General features: G+C 38.1%; 1 protein-coding gene across 1 annotated transcript; it reads left to right on the top strand.

Moving 5' to 3' along the window:
• Nucleotides 1-214: 214 nt before the first annotated feature.
• Nucleotides 215-24,998, top strand: CHFR (checkpoint with forkhead and ring finger domains). The gene is given in 19 exon segments (XM_037376195.1): nt 215-332; nt 760-907; nt 2,965-3,064; nt 9,776-9,885; nt 12,143-12,202; nt 12,352-12,564; nt 13,551-13,766; nt 14,342-14,498; nt 14,744-14,865; nt 14,868-14,897; nt 15,446-15,608; nt 16,520-16,662; nt 17,083-17,202; nt 17,517-17,600; nt 18,339-18,409; nt 19,386-19,473; nt 19,652-19,759; nt 20,738-20,810; nt 23,275-24,998. Coding segments are annotated over 18 exon segments (2,037 nt in total). The 5' UTR covers nt 215-332; nt 760-771; the 3' UTR covers nt 23,318-24,998.
• The last annotated feature ends 67 nt before the right edge of the window (nt 24,999-25,065 follow it).

The raw sequence follows: 25,065 nt of genomic DNA, 5'->3' as shown, positions 1-25,065 counted from the left end.
GACCCGCCCGCAACAAAGATGGCGGGGAGCGCCTTGTTCCGCTGGTGAGCCGGCCCGTACCCAACATGTCCGCCGAGGCGCCTCCGGCGCCCAGGCCTCGTTACAGCACTCTTTTTCCCTATGTAGGGCGGCTCGGCGCGGCCTCGCCGGGAAACGCGGCGCTCTAGCTTGCGTGGCTCGGTGGCGGAGGCCGGAAGACCCGCCTCTTCCCCGGTGCGTTCCCTATGGCCGCCGTGCGCCGCCTCCAATGGCAGGCCTGGCCCTGCCCAGCCCTGATCAGCTGATGGTGGCAATGTCTGTTGACAGGAGCCGCCTCGGCCGCGGGACTGGGTGTAAGGGCTGGCGCCGGGGGGCGGGGGCGCCGGGCCGGAGGGGGGCGGGCGGAGGCGGCCGGGGGGGTGCGGGGGCGGCGGCGGCGGGCTGGCCGCCCTCCTCCGCCGCCGGGGAGAGAAGTGAGGGGAGGGAGGGGGCAAGGCCGCCCCAGCTCGCTCCCCCTCTGGCAGGGAGCGGCCCGTGGGGTGGGGGCGAGGAGAAGCGGGTGGGCTGGCAGCGGGGTGCCGAGTGGCCTAGGGGGAGGGCTCTGCGACTCCACACAAAAGGAAGCGGGCAGGGCAGAGGCCGGGGGAGCCCCAGGGGAGTAGGGGGCTACGGCGCGCAGGGCCCGGCCCCCGTGAGGGGGAGGGGGCTGCCGGCTCCGAGCGGGCCCTCTCCCCGCCGGGTGCTGTGTGATGGGGTTTGGGTTCGCTTTGTTTTTGTCAGATGTGAATCCAAATGGAGCACTCGGAAGGAGGCGAGCAGAGCCAGCAGCAGCAGCAGCCCTGGGGGAAGCTGATCCGGCTGGGTGCTGATGAGGCAGAGCCGCACGTCTTGCTGCTGAAAAGAGAATGGACAATTGGTCGGAAGAAAGGTGGGACAGGGACACGCTGCGCTGGCGCAGGGCGGTGGCCGGGGGACAGCAGCGATTCCCCCCTCCAGGCCTTTAAAATTGGATGTTGGACTGGAACTAGTTGGGTTTGGTGCTTTCAGCTGCTGGAGTCGCTTGCCAGGCCATCCCTTATTCCTAATTTACCTCTTGGCTCTGTGTTCTGTGATGACAAAGTTTTACACTGACGTTTTCTTTTTTACCAACTTGTGATACATGCACGTTTAAAAGTGAATATGCCTTTCAGGTTGTCTGTAAGAGTTTGTACAAACAAGAAAAAACGATTGTTGATTTAGAAGAGTTTCTGTGTATCAGTCCTGTTTACATTCTCATTTTGTTTCTGTGGTTAAAATAAATTGGAACTGCAATGCAAAATGCTTGTACTTCACAGAAAAGAAAACGCCCACATAGAGCCCTTAATTCTTCTGGCCGCATAAAGATTGCCAGCAAGTACTGAAAGTTGCTCTGAGAGTGAATTTGAAAGTGTTATTCCCAGAGTCTAGGGCTTTTACTACTTGCCTTTATTTTAAAAGTTTTCATGCTTACTATTTAAAATAATCATTGCAATATTTTAATTTTTTTACTTTGCCCTGACACCACTCATTTTTAGTTTCCTGTTCATCAGTTCAAGCTATTTGACTGACCAGTCACTTTCTGTAAATGGTCAAACCCCAGTTTTATGAGAAATTCAGGTAATGTGTTGTAGGAAAAATGTGTTGCTTGTTTACATTTAGATTGCTTATCATTATCTAAGCTGTAGGTAAATTCTTCAAACTGAGGTCTAATTGAGGATTATCTTGCAGAAAATAGATGAATTTTTGCATGTTCTGTTGCTTCCATAACTGTTTGCTAATGGATTAATAGAATGAGCGGTTACAAGAGTATCAAGCTTTGGGTCATAAGTATTAGTTAGAAAATCGTGAGGAGTTTTAGAAATGCTGATTGACAGCATTTTGTCCTTCCTGCTCCCATGTGAAAGTCTAGCTCCACAGAATAGAATGGAAATGTTGGCATGTTCCTGAATAAAATTTAGCCTACTTACTTTCAGTGGGCTTCCGAGCATGACAAGTTTTGTGGCAACAGTTAACTCTGTAGCTGTTGATTGCTCCTTGAGTAGTAGTAGACTAGTGATAAACTGTTGCCAGCATGGTAGTGGCTACTAGTTTACTTCTGGATAAGTTGCTTGCAGACTGAGATAGAGTGCACCCATAGTGTGAATAGGTGGAAGTGAAGCATGTTTGTTAATTATAACTTTTGTGTAAGCAAGTGCTTTGAGTCATTTGCGAGAGAGGTTAGTGGGGAACCTTGAGCGTTCCCTTGAACGTTCAATGTTAAAATGAAGTAAAACCACTAGATTTGCTCAGAGCCCTGGCATCATAGGTAGGAAGGTTTCTGTCATGTCAACACTGTCATTACACTTCTGCATATCCCTAAATCTTAGTCCAGGATTTTTAATCCCCTTTCAGCTTTATTAATGTAATAGTGCTGTCAGCAGAGATGAGGAAAATTCTCCTATGTAAAAACAATCAAAAGAAGAAGACTTAAAGGTAGAACAGTGATACTCTTATTTATTAACCATTGGTTCCTACTACTTTCCCCCAATATACCAGAATCAAGCAGAAGTTAAATCCGATGAAACAATATTACACTGATGTGGAAAAAGAGCTGGATGCTCAGTGGTGTATGCCTCTAGGATTTAGATTGAGCTTCAAGTACGTGTAAATTTATCTCTGTACCACTCTAGAACAAGTCATTGTGATTTGATTTCCATCTGTAAGGTCTAGGATTGCAGGGGGAATAAGGGAACTAAAACATCTTGAAGTGGTTGAAACAAGCTTATATCAGCACAAGGGGCTATCTCACTGCTTGTATTTATGTATCACATACTAGACTGTGTTGCTGCCTGTATACCAGTAGAAGTTTTGAACTATTGCAGATGTACATGAGTCATTTTGTTGTGCATTTATAGCCATGTAGAATGCTGATCTGTCTGTGTAATGTGTATTTTTAAGCACACTGGAAATTTATTTTTTTTTTTTTAGGTTGTGACTTATCTTTCCCTGGCAACAAGTTGGTGTCTGGAGATCACTGTAAAATCATAGTGGATGAAGAATCTGGTCAAGTGTCATTGGAAGATACAAGGTTGGTTCTTCTATGAACTTCTACACTTACCTTTTTTTATAGTCTGTGAAGTAAAATCTTGTGTATTGCTCAAGGCATCAGTGGTAAATCCTCTTTTTTTTTTTTTGTTTTGTTTTGTTTCTTACACCCCACCCCCCCCACCCCCCCCCGCTTTTTCATTTTAGGTTGGGGTGGTGGGTGGCGGTGGCTCTTTCTAAACACTTTTTTTCCTCTACAAAGGATTTCATAGTCTACTGGATGAAAAATGCTGTTGATGTAGTAGTTTTGTAGCATATTTCTTTAGACTTGTGAAAAAAGTGATGCCAGCATTCTGAAAAACTCTAAGCACAAGTATGCTTCATTTCAGGCACTTATGTAGGGAAGAAAATACCTGCAGTGATGATCTCAAAGCATGGAATAGATGTGGAGTAAAAATCTGTACTTGTTATACATCTTTCTGGTATTCAGAATATCTGTAGCCCATATAGCATAAGTACTGTAGTAGTCTAGCAGTTGTGGTGGGCATATCAGATGGAGATTAGAGCCTATTCATTCTAGTTTAATAATATAAGGTGTTTGCCAGATTTCTACTATTGATACTTCAGGTTTTGTTTCTTTTTTTTAAACCATAATAATTATTTTCTGGTGTTTCTGTGTTAAGTTGGGTGTGAGAACTAAAGGTCTTCAACATAGAAAGATAGAAGCACATACTTCACTGGAACTAGTGTTGAAACGCTAAGTAGTGGAACTACTTCTAGTATATGAAGTTTAATTATGTACTACTTCATATACTGAAGGCCAGTGAACTTGCTATACTGGTGAGGCTATTTCCTATAGAACTCTAAGGCTACTGTGGGAATACAGATAGCACTGCAGGGGTTCTGGGTAGTTTCCAATGGATTTTAGTTTGTTTTCTAGTTTCCTTTATAAAATTTGAGATGGGAATTTGAATGCAAGAATATTTCTTAGGAGGAGACTGTAACCTTCTTCAAATTTCCGTCTGCTTAATTTTTGACAGGTTTTTTTTTTTTTTTTGTCTAAGATTACCAAAAGCTTCTGGTTTATTAGATTTCAGGAACTCCATGCATGACATTTTAAAATGCTTCTGTAAACCACATTCTTTTTCTGCCAGGTTATTGCAGTCAGTAGAGAAACAAATAACACTTTTCTGCCAGCTCCCCCCCAATTTCTCATGTCTGGAAAGCATTTTACCCAAAGATGAAGAAGGCACTTCAAAATACATTCATGTATGTACATAAAGAGGAAATTTCATGTTTGAGGTTTTGAAGGTTATCATGCCGAATTCCTATTCCAACATACCAGAAGGCAAATATATTGTTCTGGTAGGGTTAGTATCAAACACCTGCTGAGCTTTTGACAAAAATCCCCCCAAGAATATTTTGGAAAACCTTTGAACTGTCTGAGTGGTGTGCACATTCTAGAGGGGCACTGGCAGAATGTATGAGCTTCAGCTGATGTTTTTCTTTCAGCAGAATTTTGGCACCTCTGTTGCTTTTCTGTCTCTTCATCAGTTAGTAGGTATGTTGATATTAAAAGGAGTCTTTTTTGAGGGTGAGGAACTTCAGGTATTTACATGAGCTTTGAATTTCTTTTTATTTCCTCAAGTAAAATAGAACATACAGAATTATTCAGGTTGGAAGAGACCTCAGGAGGTCACTTTGTTCAAACTCTGTGAAAGACTGACCACCAGCGGGTTTGGACTAGGTTGTTCAGGCTTTCCTTAGTCAGGTCTCGAAAACCTCCAAGGACAGAGATTCTGTAGGCTATCAGGGCCCTTATTCCAGATCTTAATTATCCTCATGGGGATTTTTTTTTTTTTCCCCTTGCATCCATTTGAATCTTCCTAGTTTCAATATATGAGCTTTGTCATCTCAGTAAAGAACTTATGAGAAAGTTACCAAGATGACAGAGATAAGTACTGGAAGGCTGCTATTGGGTCCCCTGCTGACCAGACCTCCTTCTCCCAGGCAAAACAAACCCAGTTCCCTTAGCTCATAGGTCTTGTGCTGCAGCCCTCTGGCCATGTCAGTGGCTACCTGCTGGACTTACTTGAGTTTGTTCAGATCTTCTTTGTACTAGGTGATCCAGAACTAGATGTAATATTTTAATGTGGACTAATGAGTTCCCAGTAAACGGGAATCACTTCATATTCAAATAATCACTTCACTTGAGTTTCTGACTACACCCCTGTTAATACAGCCAAGTGTGCTGTAGACCTTAATCACTGCCAGGGCATGCTGCTGGCTTAAGTCTAGGCATAAGTCCAAGGAGTGTGATCTTATACTTAGTCATAAAATCCACCAAGAATCCTCGCTGGTTGGTCTCTAGCCCGTACTCTTGCAGGTGGTTATTCCATCCCAGGTGTAGAACTTGGGGTTTGTCCTTGCTAAATGTCATGACATTGAGGCAGCCCAGGTCTGCCCCTGCCAGCTTGTTGAGAGTGTATTTCCTCTCCACTTCTAGGTTATAGCTAGAGAAAATAACCAGGATAGGTCCTTGGATCAGTCCCTGGGAGGCTTATACTCCCAGAAGCTGTGGAATGGAATGCTGAATGTTAGGGAAAAATACCATGTTCAGCTAGGAAATTGCTTATAATTGTCATTCTCCAATGTTATCCCAAAGTTCAAGATGCTTCAAGTGACAAACCAGGCCATGTTTGCCTACCATGGCAGTCTCAAGAGTGTAGCCGTAAATCTAAGCTTGAGAAACCATCCCTAGTTTCAGTTGCATGTAGCTGGTAGAGTTGGTTTAGACTGATGTCCTGATAATACAAGCTAGAGAAACGGTGAGTGATGCAGAAACATTGCTGCTTTTTTTTTTTTTTTTTTTCCTACCTCCCACCTCCCCCAAGGCAGAAGGTGCAGCCAGCAGAAAACTAGCAAAGCCAAATTAAAGTTCATTTTCTATATGATATATTCATGAAAAGGTGCGGCTTGTTACAGTGGTAGTGTAATAGAAGGGCTGCACCTGTGGACTACTACCAATTAGCTGCTTATACATGTTACGCTTCTATGTATCTCACAAAAAAGATTAAGATTCTTTTAAGTGTTCTGCTTGCCTGTGAGTCAGTATGAAGTGTGGTTACTGTTTGCTGAATCAAGAGGCTCAATGGTTGATACAACTACTTGCAGAAGACTGTTCTTCTGGGTCTTCCAATGTCTGTGCCAAATACCAGATGAACTCCAAAAAATCGTGCAGGCTGAAAGAAAATTTTTGAATGTTTCAGTTGGCAGTACAGATGTCCAGAGTCCCAGAAAAATACTGCAGTGTCAGCTTTTTCTTCTCCGAAGTGGAAAATAGTTTGGAAACATTGCTGTGGTCAAGCTCAGATTTTTCTGGTGAAGAGGAATGCATTGAAGGAGGCAGCTAGTGTGGGACAGCTGAACTGAGTGGACTTTGTTTCTGTATTGTAGCTAAACCAAAGAATATAATCAGATATGTATAGACAGCTAACATTGGGGTTTTTTATTTCCCTGGTAGCATAGTGAGTTCTTGGATTTACTTTTGGGAAGAATTACCATAAATTTTCAGGTGGAAGCAAATGTGTAGATAACTCAAAATTATTGAGTAAATAGAAGTTTGGATGTGACAAAAGCCAAGAGTTAGCAAATAGTACAATAAAATATTCACAGACTTGCCCTTTTTTGGGGTATGTTTCGGCTCAATTTTCCAAACCATGGGCTAGTTGCTTTATACTGCTTGAAAGAAAACAAATTATACAAGCTGACCCAACACAGTGGAGGCAGTAGTTGGCTTGCCCGAAGTAAAAGCAATTGTAAGATTCTCCAATTTTAAAACTAAATTTTAAATGCAACTAAGGTGATTTTTTTAAGACCTCCTCTTGTTGTCTTCTACATAATTTTTTTTAGGGATTCTAAGTAGTAAGTGATGTTTCAGAGCAGGAAATTATTTACACAAGGCTGATACTCATGTGACAGGCAAGCAGATATTCCCTTTCCATGGGTAAATCGGAGGCTGATTTTCAGCTGGTGCTGGTGTCCTTTCTGTTATTAAATTCTCCGGACCCTACCAGTGAAAATTATTTCTGTGAACATTAAAAGAATGGAGGATGATACGGTACAGGAGGGATTCTGTAACTTAATAGCATTCAAAACTCACTTCTGTTTACAGTGTTTTTGGGATAATATGCATTTAAATAGCAGATAACTGTTAAAACTGTTAACCCAGAAGCTTTACCATAAATTACATTCTTTTCCTGGATGGATGCTAGTGATTTCTATAAAGTAACAGACCAGCATTTTTCTAGGAAGTATACCAAAGTATCTTAAAACACATAGATCATTCACTCACTTCAAAAGTAAGTCTGTTCTGAGTGAAATGTAGCTATTCACATCAATTCTGCACAGCAGTTGGGATTGGCAAGTAAAGGTAATATATGATTCATTAATCAAACTGTAGGGTCATCGACCATATTGGAAATGAGTCAAGGCCTGACTTTTTTTTTCTTCCACTCTTCAGAAAAGTGACATTGGGACATTTTGTAACATCGTGTTACAACACAGACAATTTATATCTGATAGCACTGTTTTTCTGCACCACAAAAATTATACAGCCAGTTGGTATCAATTCAATATTAAGTCCTAATGAATGGCCTTCATGTTTGGGATTCTCACTGTACTTTTAACTTACTTTATGGGGACCCTACTTTAATTGGAAGCATCAGAGGAACGTACAAATGTCAGAATTTATCATGTGTGTCTGGTTAAAAAATACCCACAACATTAATCTGTTATGTCACCGTATCTGTTAAATGCCTAACTTTTTTTCCTCTTTGATTATTGGCTTCAGTTTGCTAATGGATTTAAGAAAAGCTTATGGTTTTCTGTGTTAAGTGGTATCAGTTTATTCCTACTTCATTTGGGTCCATGGATGCCAAGTAATTCATCAGTCAGCTCTCACTGAAGTCTGTATAACTGTGCAGAACTGAAAAGATGTGGCTATTTGTAGTCAACTTGACAATTAGGGTCTTGGGTATCTATTTCTGCAGCTTATCTTGTGAGACCAAGCTTGAGTAGTTACTAGATGTGTGATGATTCTGGGTTTTTCCCTTTTTCAAAGAATACCTCACTTGAGTTACTGCCCTTATAGCCATCTTGGAACTTGGCAGTTGGGACAGAACAGCTTCATAAAATGACCATAATATGACTGACCAAAATTGTTTTTTCCTCTGAATTGCTAAATTTTGACATTCTCTTAATGATGTCTCTGTTCTGCTGGTTCTTTTGTGCTTATGTCTTTCAAGTTAGTCATTATCTATATGCCTGAGGTAAAAAGGCAAGCTTTAAATAGTGTTCTTGCTTATAGGAGAAGCTTGAAGATTCTTTAATTGAGCAAATACCAATGTGACCCAAAGATTTTTGTTTGTTTCTTGATGTTTAAGTAGCATTTTTATTTTTTTGTATTTTGTTATTTATGTTGGATTAGTTGATTAAACCATATAGATAGGGAAAGCAGTTGCAGAGGTGAGAGCAAGAACTGATACGTTGATGAAGACTTGCTGTAGTGATTCAAAAGGGCTTGCTTTTCCTTTTGACTTTTTGATGTAATGCTTTTGACTCTGTCCAAAAAGGTCACCAGTATGAAGTTCTAGTTTTCTTTCTCTGTGCATGTTACTAATGACAGGAAATTTTCACAGGCTGCTTTTTATAAGAAAAATTACAAGAAGGAAAGGCGCTTTTTTCTAAAATAACCATCCCTTTCTAGACTCTAGAGACTAGAGAGAAACTGGGCTGTTTGAGGGAAGGCTGTGTTGTGTCCTGGGCACAAGTGGTGGCCTCCGGGAGGTGGCAGCAGAGGTTTGCTGTTACTTCATGCAGCAGCATGCTCTGCTGAGGGGAAAAAGCAGATTTTCATTATATATTTGGTACTAATTGCTGAGATTTTGAATGGCACAAGTCTGAAATGCTAGAATGCTGCAGCCCTGAAAGAGGCTTATTGCAACATAGCTGGACTTATTCAGTACTTGAACAACCTGACTCAGTTACAAAACACTAATAGCTTGTGTATAAAACATCACCCATAGTGAAGGAGATACCTCCATTAATCAGCAATGCTCTGCATTTTCCTCTTCCCCAATTTATTTTCTTCCATGAATCTTGGAGTTTTTATCAATATCAAAATAATTAATTCCAACTCATCTTTTAATTATGTATAACTGGTTTTCCACCTTACTGACTTCTCACTTTTGAGTTACAAACAGTCCAACTAACCTCAGAATTTTAGTTTTTTTACTATTTGAAGCAAGAGGAGAAAAATTAATGCTGCATGTCATCCCTGACTGTACAAGAAAAGTTGCATTGTCGCAGAAAGTCTTAGGAGGTTCCCAGTGTTAATTGCAAAAATGTAACCTTGAACTTTTTGAATAGGACTTCTATTGTCCTTTCCTGTTTTATACTTAAAAGGTGGACATTATCATACAGAAACAATAATCTAAGTGTTCTGAGACACTGGCCAAAGGTCAGGGATCTTTTGTCTATCTGTTTGTCGGCTACCATCTCTTTACCAGTAACTACAAAGGAGAGCTTTGAAGTCCTAGTAGCTCTGTACTTCTGTCTTTGGGAGAAATTTGTTATTTGTTTCTGGACTTTTTTATGAGTCAATAGTTTTTCTTCATCAAAAGTATCTTGTGTTTTCTCTTCCTTCTAATTATGAAAACATTTGTGGTAAGTTATCTTCTCTTTCTCTTTACAGTACTAATGGAACAGTAATTAATAAACTGAAAGTGGTTAAGAAGCAGACATACCCTTTACAGACTGGCGATGTGATCTATGTTGTTTACAGAAAAAATGAGCCAGAGAACAGTGAGTAAATGGTATTTTTAAATGGCATGCTTAGTAACATTTTGAGTTATGAGAGAAAAGAAATATCAGTACAATTAAAACAGAATTACTCAATTTTAAGGCAAATAATTTGCTAATGTTTAAAAATGAGTCTCTCTAGAGGAAGTCATGGATGTGCCACTTTTTACAGGGACAAGTCTGAGCAACTGTCTGAAATTAAAATGTGCCTGGAAGTAATTTTGGAGGAACTAATGCATGGAATGGTAACTAATGACGACCTGATCACATACCCGATGTTTCTTTTAGAAGTCACATTGCTGGGGTAGTTAGTGATACTTCGTGTATCAAATTGAAGCTATTTTTGGCACCAGAAGGAAAGGCTGCAAAAGGGTTTTGCATTGGTGATTTTTTTCTTTTAAAAGACGGAAGAGACAAAATGGAGTGGGAAGATGGGGAAAGCCCTATAGTGAAAGTAGAATTAGTAAACCTGGAATGATATTTGCATGGTCTTAAAGAAGAATCATGCCTCACATGCCTAGAATTCTTTTCAGGAATTCCTTTCAGGGTGATGCAATTGAAATAACATAATCGGGGATTTTTTGGTTTTGTTTTGTTGTTTGGTTTTTTTTTTTTTCACATTATTTGTATCCTTTCTTAAAGATTTTTAATAAACCAAGCTACTGTTGAGCAGGAAGTAATGTTCTTTCATGTGTTAACTTGGTAGAAGTCAGGGACAAAGGTCCAGATGTAAGTGCTCAGTTTTTGCAATGGAACAAAATTAATGAATGATCTCATTAATGATCTGTGTCGTCTGTCTTAAAGATGTTCATGAATGATTTGGAAATAACTATTCAGGCGGCAGAATTTTCATTTCATACCATTTCATTCAGTTATACAGGATGATTAAATCCAATGCTGGCCGAAAAAATTTACAGAAAGAATTTAGTTACTCATTATTGCAAAATAACAGATGGAGTTCAACTTTGATAAACGAGGGGGAGAGAGAGAATGGACAAGCTCTTTTTATATATGTATTGTTGTGGCCCAGCTGACTGCTCTGTCCGTTAGCATGCAATTCTTCTAATAAGTGTGAAGTGTTGTAATATTTAAACTCTAGTAGAGAGCACTCACTTCCTGGGAACGACTTTTGATGAAAGAGACATTTGAAATGTTTGTTCTCATTACTGTACTTGATAGCTCTGAAGCGGAACTTTAAGGTGGACAGGCTTTGTATAGTCATAAGCTCCCCTATTATTGTGAAGATAATTGGATGTACTGGGAGATGGGAGAGTGTAGTATTAGGTATGTTTAGAGCATGATATTTATGCTGTCTGATGTAATTGTTGCAAGAAGCAGTGATAAGCTATATTTGTCTGTCTGTATGGCTTGTTTATCTCACAGATCTTTTCTAAGATGATACTATTGCAATCAATGCTACTTGGAAGAATTTGCGAATGTTCTGGGTACTTTGTAATGAACTGAATCGCTGATTTCTATTTGGGTTAACAAGTATCTGAACTGCCAAGCCTCCAGTTTTGCTTTTTCAGCTTCTCCATCTTCAAAGATAAGAGTTTAGATTGGGCATGCTTACTTGGCTATTCTGAGTAGTTCCAAAGGAGACAGTACTCTAACTTTTGATCAGAAAAAGGGTTGCTACGAACGAAGAGAGTCTTACTTGCTTCTAGGTGACTGGAGCTGAGAAGAAGTAGCATTAGAGGAATCTTTGGAACAGCATTAGGTTGAAGTAAGACGGAGAGGAAAGGAATATGATCCTGTTGGATTTATTAATAAATACAATTAGTCTCTGGATGAACCTTATGGCATGTCTTAATCTGTATTTTTGAGAGTTCATGTATCTTACAAAGAAATGAAATAAAATTGATTGAAGAAGTTGAGAAGTGAGCTCAGAAATAATAACCTTCTTCGAAGAACTATCATTCAAGTATCAGTAAAAATACAGTTTGTTCTGACACGGAGCAGATTTTAAGTTTAAGAAATTGTTAAGCCTCCAGTTCTATGGCTGGCACAAGTTAAACTTCAAACAAAAGCTGCTCTGCCTGGTTTCCTGAGAAGAAAAGATCTTGCTGTGCTGTTCCTAATTGCCTCCTAAATAGGAGTATTAACATTGTACTATAGAGGTGACCCTTCCTTTGCCTCTTCCATTGTCAGATACTTTGGGGAGGCAGCCGCTTGTGAATGGAAGTTGTTTATGTGAGATTAAGCTTAGTGAATTTTTGTTTATGGGTTCTGATCAATATTTTTTTTAAATCTTTTTCAGATGTTGCTTATCTTTATGAATCCTTAAACACAAAACATGATGCAACTCAAGAACCAGTAGGTAAGGAAATAATTCAAGATCCTTGAAGAGGAGCTAAGCTCCAGTGACTAATTTAACCCTCTTGAGAGAGTTTGATTCCTTGGAAATTTGAAGTCGTGATGTGGCGACTGTCACAGTTTTTTCTTTGCTTTTCCCCCTTCCAACTGTAGAAGTTAATGTAGAAAACCAATGCCATGTGACCAAAGATACCTCAAGTACAGGAAGAAGTAATGATGAGACCCAAATTACCTCATCGCCATCAGTTACTCAGTCTTGCTATGAGGAACCACAGCCATCTACTTCTACATCTAACCTCTTTAATGCTTCTTCTACCTCTCTTATTGAGTCTGCATCTGTTCAGCAGGATAATCCTTCTACATCTGGTAAGAATTGTGTCAAGTATTTAGAGTTTGATATCCCATCATCTGTTACTGCAGATGAATTTTAACAGATTTATCTCTTATCCCTGTCTGGGTCTTTAGCATTTGTTTTGTAAAGTTCTAGTGAAAATACCAGGTGGATATGTGCATTTTAACTTTTTCCCTATGAGCAGGCAGGGTAAATCCTGGTGGATGAGTAAGGCAATTGTGAGAATTGCTTATGCTCAGAGGAGCAGAAAATGCACGCAAATCCCAAACTGTTCTATCTTTACAATATGGTTTTGTAGTGGAGCACTGGTTAAAACTTAGCAAATCTATGTGGTGCATATAACAAAGTAAGTAGGTATGAGTGCTTGTGTTTATGCAGTCACTCCAAGAAACTACTCTTAATTGTTGCTGTTACTGCTGCCAGTCACCCATCCCCTTTCCCTTGCTTAGAACTCCAAGGATGAAACACACCACATGCGTCCCTAGTCTAGTATCTTGTATTATGTTGGCAAGTGTAATACCATAATGCTGTGTAAGTCTTAAAATAGAACTGGAACAAGAACGGCTATCTAGAAGATGGCATTTGTCAACAGTTCATTGGGACTTTAAACATGCTCCTATGAAAACAAAGTTTTGCCTTCTGCTGTGATTCTGACCTGTTACATATGATCAGTATTGCATAAATCCTCTGCCTGACATCTTTGTCAGGAAGACCTGGTATGGATAATAGCCTTATGAATAAATACTCTACAACTGAAAGAGGAATGGGAATTTTAAGTAGGGTTACACAACTAATAACTTGTTTTCTCCCAGGTCTTCCAATTAGATTAGCTTAGAATGCATTTAGTATATTTATGCAGACATTGCTTTTTTGCTCCGCTTTTTCCTGTTCAGATGTTTGGATTGTTGTGTGTGCATCATCAGTGTTTGAGTACCTTCTTGTTTTCACATGTCCCATATCTGTATGCAGTTACGTTCACGTTTCTGTTTTTATTTTGCAGGATCACAATCCTCAGTTTTCCCTCCTGTGCCTGCTTTCCCAGTCTTAGAATCTGTGTGTCTAAGAGCACTGCATGATGAACATGAAAAGCTGGATACAAATACTGAAACTTCCGCAATCCCTTCAGAAATCACCGACAGAGAAAAAGCAGAATCAGATTCTCAGACAACAGGGGAGGAGGAAGGTTTGGAACCTGCTAAGAAGAAACTAAAAGGAGGCTAGTATACTACAGTATTGTGCAATCTTCCCTGCACGCTTTTATTTCAATGTTATTGTTGAAAGTTAGTTTAAAAACTTTATTAGAAACTTAAAGCTATGTCTGTTTTTCATAGAAACTCAGTGAGATTAACAGAAACTTAAGGATCTGTGCTTTTTTTATTTATTAATGTGAAATAAATCCAAAATGCACACACGTCAAACCTAGAAGGTCTCAAAAGGTTATGTTAGTAGGGGATAAGTAACTTTTCCTCCTCACAATGTTATTTTATGTTTGTTAAATAAGAAAAGTGACACTTCCCTCTCATTCTGCCACACCCTCTCCCCCAAGTTGCGTCACGTCAGCTGTCATCAGTTCTTCTTCAGTTTTCTCCTATTGACTTGATTTCTGGTCCAGTAGAAATAATGTCTCCAGTAGCAGAAGCTGTCACATGTAAAACAAGAACCTTCAGTGGGATCATTGCCAGTGAACAGTGAATCAGTGTATATATTTCTGGTCTTTTTTTAACACTTAAATAAAACCAAATTTTAAAAAGCTTCAAAAACGACATACTGTGGAATCTTCTGTCTTTGTAGATGAAGATGCTTGTCCAAATCTTTCACCAGCAGCTCCAAGTGAATGTGTAATTAAAATTGGATCTGAAGATGCAAAAACATCAAATGTGAAACCGGATAAGATGGAAGAAACATTAACTTGCATTATCTGCCAAGAACTGCTGCATGACTGCGTAAGGTATGTATGATTGACAAAAGCTCTAATCGTGGTAATAATATAAGAAGTTCAGCGACAACTGTTTCAGAAGGCCAGGATATTTAGGGTTTTCACAAGCCCTTTTGAGTCCCCTTCCACCCCACCCCCCCAAAACTATGTAGTCATATCAATGCTAAAGAGTTTGAGTGTTATGATTGTATCTGAAAAATGAAAGATTTGTGTTTTGACTCCATTTCTTTCATTGTTTTCACGTTTGTATTTTCCAGCTTGCAGCCTTGTATGCATACTTTTTGTGCTGCCTGCTACTCGGGATGGATGGAAAGATCTTCTCTGTGTCCAACTTGTCGTTGTCCGGTAGAACGTATTTGTAAAAATCACATATTGAACAACTGGTTGAAGCTTATCTGATTCAGCATCCAGGCAAGTTGAACAGTGTGTGTAACAGAATCTGATGTATTCACACAAGCTGCATAATTGATATATGCACAAATTGTTGTCTATTAAATTCCTGTTTTCTCTGACATGGCTGTAAGAAAATAAATGCATTTAATAAGACAGCATATCTTGTAATGTTCAAATACCAAGGTGATTTAATGCTATAACTGAGTATGCTAAGAATTCTTAATTTTATTTTGCTACTTAATCATGAGAAGGATATCAGCTTTATCAAATAGGTCACACTGACTGATTAGGCCATCTAAATTCAAATACTTTTGAAAAATATACTTGAATATGGATTTAATTAACTTTGATCATGGCCTCTTGAAAACAGAACCTAAGTTGCCTGATACTACACTTCCATTAACAGAGAGGGGAATTTAACTAAGATCTTCTAGAACTCTTACCCGAAAATAAGTTTTATGGAAACGAAAACACAATAATCATAACTGTGTTAATAAAGTAGGGTGGAGATAAGGGATATGAGGTGTTCTTTTGTCTTGAAATTTCAAATGTGGTTCTCATGCCAGATAAATGTCGTAATGAAGATGATGTACGTAGCATGGATGCTAGAAACAAAATTACTCAAGACATGTTGCAGCCCAAGGTGCGGAGATCTTTTTCAGATGAGGAAGGAAGTTCTGAAGATTTATTGGAATTGTCAGATGTAGATAGTGAATCTTCAGATATCAGGTATGTCTATTTAAGTTGTACACTGAATTAGATTTACTTATGTTTGAATGCACAAACTGACAAACTGAGCTAGTTTCAGAAACACTGTTACTGCTGATAGTGTTCCCATGATCATTGCCAGAATTATTCTTATTTTTGTCTTCAGGTAAGCTTATCCTTAAAGTAATTATCTTGGCAATTCTGCTGGTGATCCTACTGAACCTTGAGCAGTCAACAAAAAATAATTGAAATCAGGAGTTCCTAGAAGTCCAGCAAGATTCACTTTATGACCAACAGTTCTATGCTGAGTTGTGCAACAGCTTCATGTGAGATATGTGGAATTATCTTTTCAAATTACAAGTTGGCTGTTGCTTTAGAGAAAACAGGGTCCTGGCTAAGATCTTGTCAGGAGATAAACAGTCCATGACCCTATGAGCTGTGATGATTGTGCTTGCTTATGTGTCTGGAATGCTGCTTTCACCAGGTTTATGGTACTGAAGCAGCTGATGCTTGGCTTAGGGATTCCCAGGCACCGAAATAGCTCATCTTTATTTCCAGCAGCAAATGTTTTTTTTACTGTACGTCTAGAGGGAAACAGAAGAACTCTTTGTGTAGATAATTATTCCAGCTTTGTTCCTCTTTCTTGTTCCTCTTTCTTTGTTCCTCTTTCTTCCAGTCACGCTGCACTTTCTTTCTTTTTTTTTTTCCCCAACTACTTGGGGAATACTATGAGTTACGAAGTTTTTATCTTAAAACTCCAGCAGTCCTCAAAACTGTGAGGTACTGAGTTATGTAAACTTCCATATGTTACTGGATGAAGAATTTCCAAACTTAAAGTTTGAAAGTATGACCAACCCTGTCTAGCACAGGGATATGAGTTATATTTGCATCTGTTGGGTGTGATTTCGTATGACCTTATTTTACTCTTTCAGTCAACCATATATAGTATGCAGGCAGTGCCCAGGGTATCGAAGACACTCTGTTCCAACTCTGCCTGGCACAGGCCAAGAGACAGAAGCAGGAGGAATGCAAGCACTGGGAGATGCGCCATCTACATCTGCCAACTTCCCTGCAGGTCAGTGTCATGAAGTCTTCTCAGTAGTGTGATACCAAAATACTATAACTAATACACCCGTTATGAATTAAGCAAGCTTACTCTCATAGTACTGCAAGAGTAACACCACTTCACATAGGTGCTTTGCAGGTAACATGAGATTTGACCATGTTTTTTCTGTAGTTTTCCAAAACAGACTGCTAATGCTTGTTAGTTCTTAAGCTGTTCTACATATTGAAATATTTTACACGTGTACATAGTTTAGAAGTCCAAATGCCATTTTTCTGTGCTCTCTTGATCTTTATAAAAACAATACTGCTTGCTTGTTACTTTCAGATTTTTATGTTGCTAATATTTGCTACGATTCCTTGCCCAGATTGCAATTGTGTACATTGTTCAGTCTACCTTTTTTTTTTTTCCTCCTGTTTGTAACTCATCTAGCTGTCCAGGAATATGTATGTCCTGCTCAAGGAAGTCATGTAATATGCACCTGCTGCTTTCAACCAATGCCTGACCGAAGAGCAGAGCGTGAACAGAATCCTCATGTTGCTCCTCAGCAATGTGCGTACATTTTTTTTTTTTTTTCCTCAATCTTGGTTTCAGAAATAAGTCTCTCTTTATTTTATATTAAACTTAAGTTTAGTTTGAAATTTCTTTATTTCAATGTTCTTATCTGGACTCTTGTAGTGACAGCATGAAAGATTCTTCCTTTACAAAATTTATTATTTTTCTAGAGAATATATTTTAAATGAGAAAATTGTACTTTTTTTTAACCAAGTTTATAAGGGCTGTATTGCTACTGATTTATACGGAAAATAACTGTTGACTTTCATTGTATGCAGGTCCTTACAGGGATTTTCTTTGTTATTTTACAGGTACAGTTTGTCTGCAACCCTTCTGTCACTTATACTGGGGCTGCACTCGGATGGCATGTTTTGGCTGTTTGGCACCATTCTGTGGTATTGTGGAATAATCTATTTCTTATGAGCCTGTTCACTTTGCAATAATGTCTGTCTGTCTTGAACTTTAGGTAATTTAGAGAAATATAATAATAGTTTGTAGCACAGTTGTGCAGAAGGAAACAAAGGATATGTCCTCACATCACAAACATTAAAAATTCTTGAGTGGTATGTGTCTTAACTCTGAGAGGAGTTAAAAACTTGTCTTCATACCATATTGGGCCTGAAAACTAAGCTTGTTGAGCACAATGTTCTCCCTTACAAAAAGAATTACGGTGTATTTCAGCCTAGTTGTATAAATCAGTGCAAGAGCACTGAACATCTGATGTTAACTGATTGGAAAAGGACGTTACTCTCTTAAACACGCAGACTTCTGAATCTCAGATTTCAGAACCTTTCAGAAGGTTTTAGATACATCTTTTTAATAAATTAGAACAGTTGAAATTACTTGCTGCAGTTTGCAGATAATCGAACATACTTTAATAGCACTGTTAATTTGTGCAGCTTAGTAGTAGTGTTTGTGGACTAAAGGTGAAATTGTAAAATCTCAGTATCTTGCCTTGGATTGCCATGGGAACCTACATATCACATGATTTAGTATATGTTGAATGCAGTCATTTACTTCGTGCTCACGCAAGTTTGTGCGCATTATTTCAGGAAACAGAAGAACCTTCAAAAACGTGCTAGGGGCATGGGGCTGGGGAAAGAAATAGTAACTTTTCTTCTTGTTCTGATTAGAAATAAATCTTGGTGATAAGTGTTTAGATGGAGTCCTAAATAACAACCACTACGAGTCAGATATCCTCAAGGTATGTTTAAAAGTCATTATGTATGATGTGTAATAATAAATGTACAAATTTTAAGATGTACTCACTCATGAAATGGTAGTGATGTGCTGCCTAACAGTTACAGTGGCAGCATTATGAAACTTGCAGCACCTGATTCTAAACGGCAAATTTAATGAGCCCCAGATGTTCAGCTGGACCAAAGTTACAGTTACTGTGTCTAGATTGGGAGTATTTTGGGGGGGTAACTTAACTCTTTCAGTCTCTGGGCATCATATTCTAGAGGTGCATTCCATTTAGTATTGGCTATTCCCATACCACGCAAGTTAACAACAACAACAACCACTTTCACGCAATCCCAACGTTTAACATGTATGTCTGATAGGTGCCAAGAAGGCCTAAATTCTAGAAATAACTTCTGAATTTCAGTTTAAACAACTGATAGACACAGTATAGAATTCAGATATGTTTGGTTCTTAAATCATAAAGGAATTATACTAGTATAAAGTATTTGTTAGGGAAGCCAGTTTCTACAATCTAAAGTGTAACATTCAAAATATTAATTAAGAGAAAAATAATTCACTAGAAAAATATTAGGAAAACACAGCTTGTTAAATATTTGTTCTTAGACAAGTTAAATTTCATGCTAAGTTGTATGGAGAATATTTTTCCCCATACCATAACTGGGTTATCTATATTAGGTAAACTGGGTGAAATCTTGATTTAAGGTAAATGAGAGTGTGAAAAGAATCGATTTGCATTCTTTAGGCAAAAGCGGGGATCTTCTGAAAAAAAGATACTGAGTGGAAGGTTTTATTGGTGATCTGAAAGTATCATGCTAATTAAGTTAAATATATTTTAGTTTTTACTTATAATCATCATCATCCCATTTTTAAAACCTAGTTAGATCTAAATTTGGAAATATTTGAGAGTAAATGGCTTGGTTACTCTGTAATGATGGACGTATTTCTAGATTAAACTCTGAAATTTGTCTTTTCAGGATTACCTGGCATCCAGGGGTTTGACGTGGAAAAATATGTTAAACGAAAGTCTTTTAGCTCTTCAAAGAGGAGTTTTTATGTTGTCAGGTATGTGATATGTATGTTCATGTATAACTCTTTATATATGACTCAGTAATTTTATCAAGAGGTTTGAAGTTTTGTGTACATAACCAGTACTATCATGACATTTTTGTTAAATCTGATTTCTCAAGCCCTATAATGTTATTATATATTGACATTATGTACAAACTGGTTTTCTCCCCAGATTACAGAGTTACTGGGAACACAGTGCTTTGCTACTGTTGTGGCCTTCGCAGCTTTCGAGAACTTGCCTACCAGTACAGGCAGAATATTCCTGTTGCTGAATTGCCAGGTGGGAATTGCTTCGCCCAGTAAAGGGGAAAAGATATTTAATGTTACAGTCAGTTTTATCCTTGATTTTTTTAGCACCTTCGTGCAGCCCAGTACAAATCTCTTTGCAAGATATAATATGCCAATTGCTTTACTTCTTGAAAAGAGGAATTCAGTAAAATCCAGAGTTAAGTCAACAGGAACTTGCTGTAATTTAATTTATTTTCCCATTTAAATACATAAAATTATGCACCTTCTGAACAATTTCACTTTTTACCAGCTCTTACCTAGAAAGAAGAATGTTTTCATAAATTAATTGTAAATCTGTTTGCATTTACAGGTTTAATATAAAATAACATGCAAGCAACTGTGCCTCCTTCAGTCCTAAATCTGTCGGGAACAGAAGCGCTTCCAACAGTGTACTTTCAAATGTGGCTTTTGTCCCTCTAGTTCCTGTTGTTAGCAACAGCTTCCCTATCTTTAACTGTTGAGAACGCTGCTGCTGCTGTGCATAAAGAGAGACCATCTGTCTACCTTGTTTCTCCTTAGTATTGGTTTTCATTTTAGTGTAACATTGCCTGCTGGGCAGCTGAGTTATAATGCATGTATAAGTGGGGGGAAACCAACAAACTCTATGCAAATTAATCCATTTTTCTTTCGTATGGAAACATATCTAGACATATACCCACTGTCTTAAACTGTAAAGTCCAGCTTTATTAAACTAAATGGTAAAATTTCACTTGATAGCACTGAGAACCAAATCCTTTCATCATAAGTTTATGTTAGCCTGATATTCAGAATTAATTTTTTGTCCTTCATTGTTTGCTTTGTTTCTAGAAAGGTAAACCAATATATTTTACAGTCATTTCTTGCCAGTCGTGTTTTGTTGCTCTGCAAAGCCTGCTTTGATGAGTAACTGCCGTTAGCAGTGACTTAATCTACACCACCCTATTTAATGACTTCTGTAATAAACATAGTATTTAATTTCCTCTTTTTCTAGTGACTGTCACATCACGTCCTGATTGCTACTGGGGGCGCAACTGTCGAACTCAGGTCAAAGCACATCATGCCATGTAAGTTAAACAATTTAGAAAGTGGTTTTCGGTTTTGTTTCTTTAAAAAAACAAACAAAACCCAACAAAGATAAAACCACCAAAAAAAGCCCAACCTTTGAAAGTGCCAGAAATTGCATGAGTAACACTGTTGCAGCATAGGCAACATTGGGTGAGTTTTGGGGTGTTTTTGTTACTTTTGGTTTTAATGCAACTTTGAAATGAGCCCTTTGTGCTTATCAGAAGGGCACCACTAGCACTTACAAATTGACGCAACCCACTGCTGACACTTCTTGAGTCTCGTTTTCCACCCCCAACTCCCCCTTCATTCCTGTTCTTCTCCCACTGAAGCAGCTTCTCATTTGCTTGTGTCTGGGTGCTGCTGAACGCTGTATATACAATAATTAGCCCTGTGTGATTTCCACTTGAAACTGCAACAGACTTTTCTAGTGAAGTGCAACATACTTTGAAGGGATAAATTGGTGGGAACAGTTCACAACAAGAGAAGCAAGAGAAGTTTGGAACGTGTAACATTAGAAACCTGCTGTGGCTTAGCAGTTCCTCATGTTTTGGAGGATTTTCTAGGCCTTATTTATACCTCTGACCCAAGCAATCTGGCGTATGGTGAAAATCAAATACTGAGTCTGAAAAGAGATTAACCCTCTACTTTACAAGTGTTCTGATACATCTATGGGACATGGACTCCTGGTATCTGGTCATTCATGAGAAATGTCCATCCAAAATAAATCAAGGTTCTTGATTAAAAAAAAAAAATCACCCCACTGATACCCAATGCAATTTCATTCTTATGAAAAGATGCATGTGTGGTAAGACAAATGCTAAAGACTTGTAAGACAAATGCTAAAGACTTGTAAGACAAATGCTAAAGACTTGTAAGACAAATGCTAAAGACTTGTAAGACAAATGCTAAAGACTTGTAAGACAAATGCTAAAGACTTGTAAGACAAAACAAAAATTATCTACCTAAGAGCTAACTGATTCCAGGGAGCTTATAAAAATGCTTCTTGCTTTAAGAGCAATTCTCTAAATTCTCAGTGCAATTTAAGATGGAGGAGCTGTTACACCTTATTGAGAAATGGCTTTAATGAATAGTAGGTTCTGCAGTAACTTTCTAATGCTGCAATGAACATACACACTTAGCATAAATTCCTTTAATATTTCAGGTACTATGGGTTGAAAATAACCAGTCTGTACAGCTCAGGCAGGCAGATTGTAAAAAAGACTTGTAAAATATTCATGCTCAGTCTCTTTGGAAGTTGTTTTGTAAAATTTGTAAAATAATTCGGGATTTAAGTTGGAGATGTAAGTCAAAGTACCACTGCTGTCTGTAACTTCACATTACAGGACTGTCTATGTTTCCAGGGGAGATTTTGTTTTGCAATGTTAAAGAGTTAATTCAGTATCAAAGTACCGAACAGTTGTCTTTGTTCATATTGTGGTGGATAATTCCATCTAGAGCAGAAATGACTCGGGGGGGGTGGGGGTGGGGGTGTCCTTTTTGTCGTCTGCATTTTTCTTTTTTTTTCTCTTTTCTTTTTTCTTTCAAGCATTAGCTCTTCCTAGAACATTACTGGCTGCTGGTGTAGTTCCTAAAATTCATAAAAGCAAACAATTCTGTCATACCACTCCTAAAATGTCTTATTACCTTTTTTTTTTATTATTGAGCTAAATTGTTTTGCTAAGTAGTTTGGTTATGTAAGCAAGGTTTCTTTCTAATCTTTGTTCTAATTCAGCAAGAGGGAGAAAATTTATGGTCTCACATCATCTCTTCCACATGTATATGTACGTACACACTCAATACCCCAACTCCTGTTTCAGTTACGTATTGAGGGATGCATAACACAAGTAAGAGAAAAAACAAATAATGAATAATGAGATGTTTCTGAGAACTGGAAGGAGGTGCCTCCTACATAATTGTGTTGACTATTTAACTCGTGAAGACAGGCTTGCCTTTCCCATAAAACCTAAATATACAGAATGAGGAAAAATTCTTTTTCTTTCCAGAAGAAGATTCTAAGCCAGTAAAAGAACATGTTTATGTTGAAATGTATTATTAGCCTGGTTAATTCTAATTTCTGATGACTTATGTACTGCTGTCTTCTAAAAATTACTAATGTCTCACAGGGCAAAATTAGTTCACTGATTCCTGTTTTAATTGCCTTCTGGGTTTGAAGTATGCAGAATTACAGAGAATTGCTTTTAATAACAGGTTTTCTGTGTGCATAATAAAACTGACAAGGGTTAGGCAGGAGAGATGTTGAAAATCCTGCTACAGATAACATGGTAGTAGAGTATGATCTAAACAGGTTCTGAAAAACAGAGATGCTGGTGTGTTAATACTGTGCTTTAGACTGTTTAACATTTAAAATACTGTGTGAAAGGTGCTGACTTTTTTTTTTGTTGTTGTTGACTGACTTCTGGGAACTTTGTTACATTTTAATACTTTTTGGTTTTTTTATTTCAGGAAATTCAATCACATTTGTGAACAAACACGATTCAAGAACTGAATACTTGTAGTCTGTAGAGAGGGGACAAAAACCTGTTACACTGCTTGTACAGTTTAAGGTTTCAGGGGATCTTCTCTGTTCCCCATAGCAGGGAGTCAGTAACTTTTGCATCAGGTAATCTGGTGTGAACTTTTTAATTTGTAGAATTTTACAGCTGTACATGAATAAGGTAGATTATTACTTTTTTTTCAAAGAAAGTCCAGCAAGCATTGCATTCCGTTCTCATGACTACAGTGTCCCTGTATCACTTCAGTGAAGAACACAAACGGGAATCACACACACAAAAACCAGCCATATCTTGGGAAGACCTAAGAATAAGGAGTGTATTTGCACTACTTGTGAAGAAACTAAGAAAAATCCTTAGACTTAAAATAGAAATGTTTTGTAAAAGTATCTGATGGATATTTCAAGAGCCATTAATATTTAAGAAGGAAATTGTCAGTGTATATTTGTAACTGCATTTTGCGGTAGTCTGATATTTTGTCGCTACCCATTGCATTTGGGCTAGAAACCACATTAATATTCACTTTAAAAAAAATATCCGTCCATTAAACAGCTGTTTCAACTTAAAGTTTCTTCCATATGTGCCGTGTTATAGTGGAAGTAGTTACAGTTTCTTTTCTTAGTTTAGTTGTGTTGATGTTTTCATTCACATTAAATTACAAAAATAATTGCACAAAAATTTGAAAATCAAATTCAAAGTTGGGGTAGTACTTGAAGCAGAAGAGACTTCTGCTAATATTACTTCTGTAGTGTTTTATATCAGGAGACCAAACAGTGCTTTTGAGATAGAGCAGCCAGTAGGACACACTGGTTCATTTTTTGTATTTCTTTCTTGGTTCGATACCATATGCTAAATATGTACCTCTGCCATGCAGCTGTTCTCTAGCATGCATACACTGGTGAAAATGTAGAAAAAGCTATAATTTAAAACAGAATATAGCAGCTTTACTGGAAGGAACAATCTTACAGAAAATAATTCAGTTTGGACAAATTGTAGCAATATGGAGGCATTTCTGAGTAGGAATAGGGATGATGAAGGGGAACATTGGTGTCACTGACATAAACGTAGATTTTATTTTCATGCCTTCTGCAGAGCTCCTTCAGAAAATGCCCCAAGCATCATTCACAAAAAAGAAAAAATGCCAACACGACCACCCACTCACACAAATTGATCTGATCTGATCTGTTTCTTCATAATCTGGTAGCTAATGTTGGCAAACCTCAACTGGGACCAATTTTTCTTTTTCATCATAGCTAGAAGAGCAAGACAGAATGAGAAGAAAGCATACCAAGTTACCTCTGTAGATACCATGTTTTTAAGTATGCCTTATTTTGTGAGGAGGATTTATACTTTGATGTTAGAAAGTGTGCACACAATATCTTGTGATATAATGGAGCACAAATGATGCAGCACATCGTGTCTACTGGTGTCAGTGAATTAAACAACTATTTCCAGTAATGCACATCTTAATATGAATGCTAATTAGAATGATGTATTTCTGTTTAGATTTTTATTTTTTAAAATAGCTGTCGCAAGGATGGGTCTGTTGACCATGCCCGTATGCTATTAAAAATACACTTTGGTGTGGACTTCTCTTCTTAATCTCTGGGCATTTTCTCCTGTGAGTAGGATTGAAATTGGATCTGGAATAATACTTGAAACTTCTTTTAACAACAACAGTGTGTTTCTGTCTTTTAGTATTATTAACAATGTTCTGTTGCTTCTGTATTTGTATTTTATGTTT

This window comes from Falco rusticolus, chromosome 1 (genome assembly GCF_015220075.1).
Source record: "Falco rusticolus isolate bFalRus1 chromosome 1, bFalRus1.pri, whole genome shotgun sequence".
Classification (NCBI taxonomy): Eukaryota; Metazoa; Chordata; class Aves; order Falconiformes; family Falconidae; genus Falco; species Falco rusticolus.
This window is presented reverse-complemented; position numbering and strand designations above follow the sequence as displayed.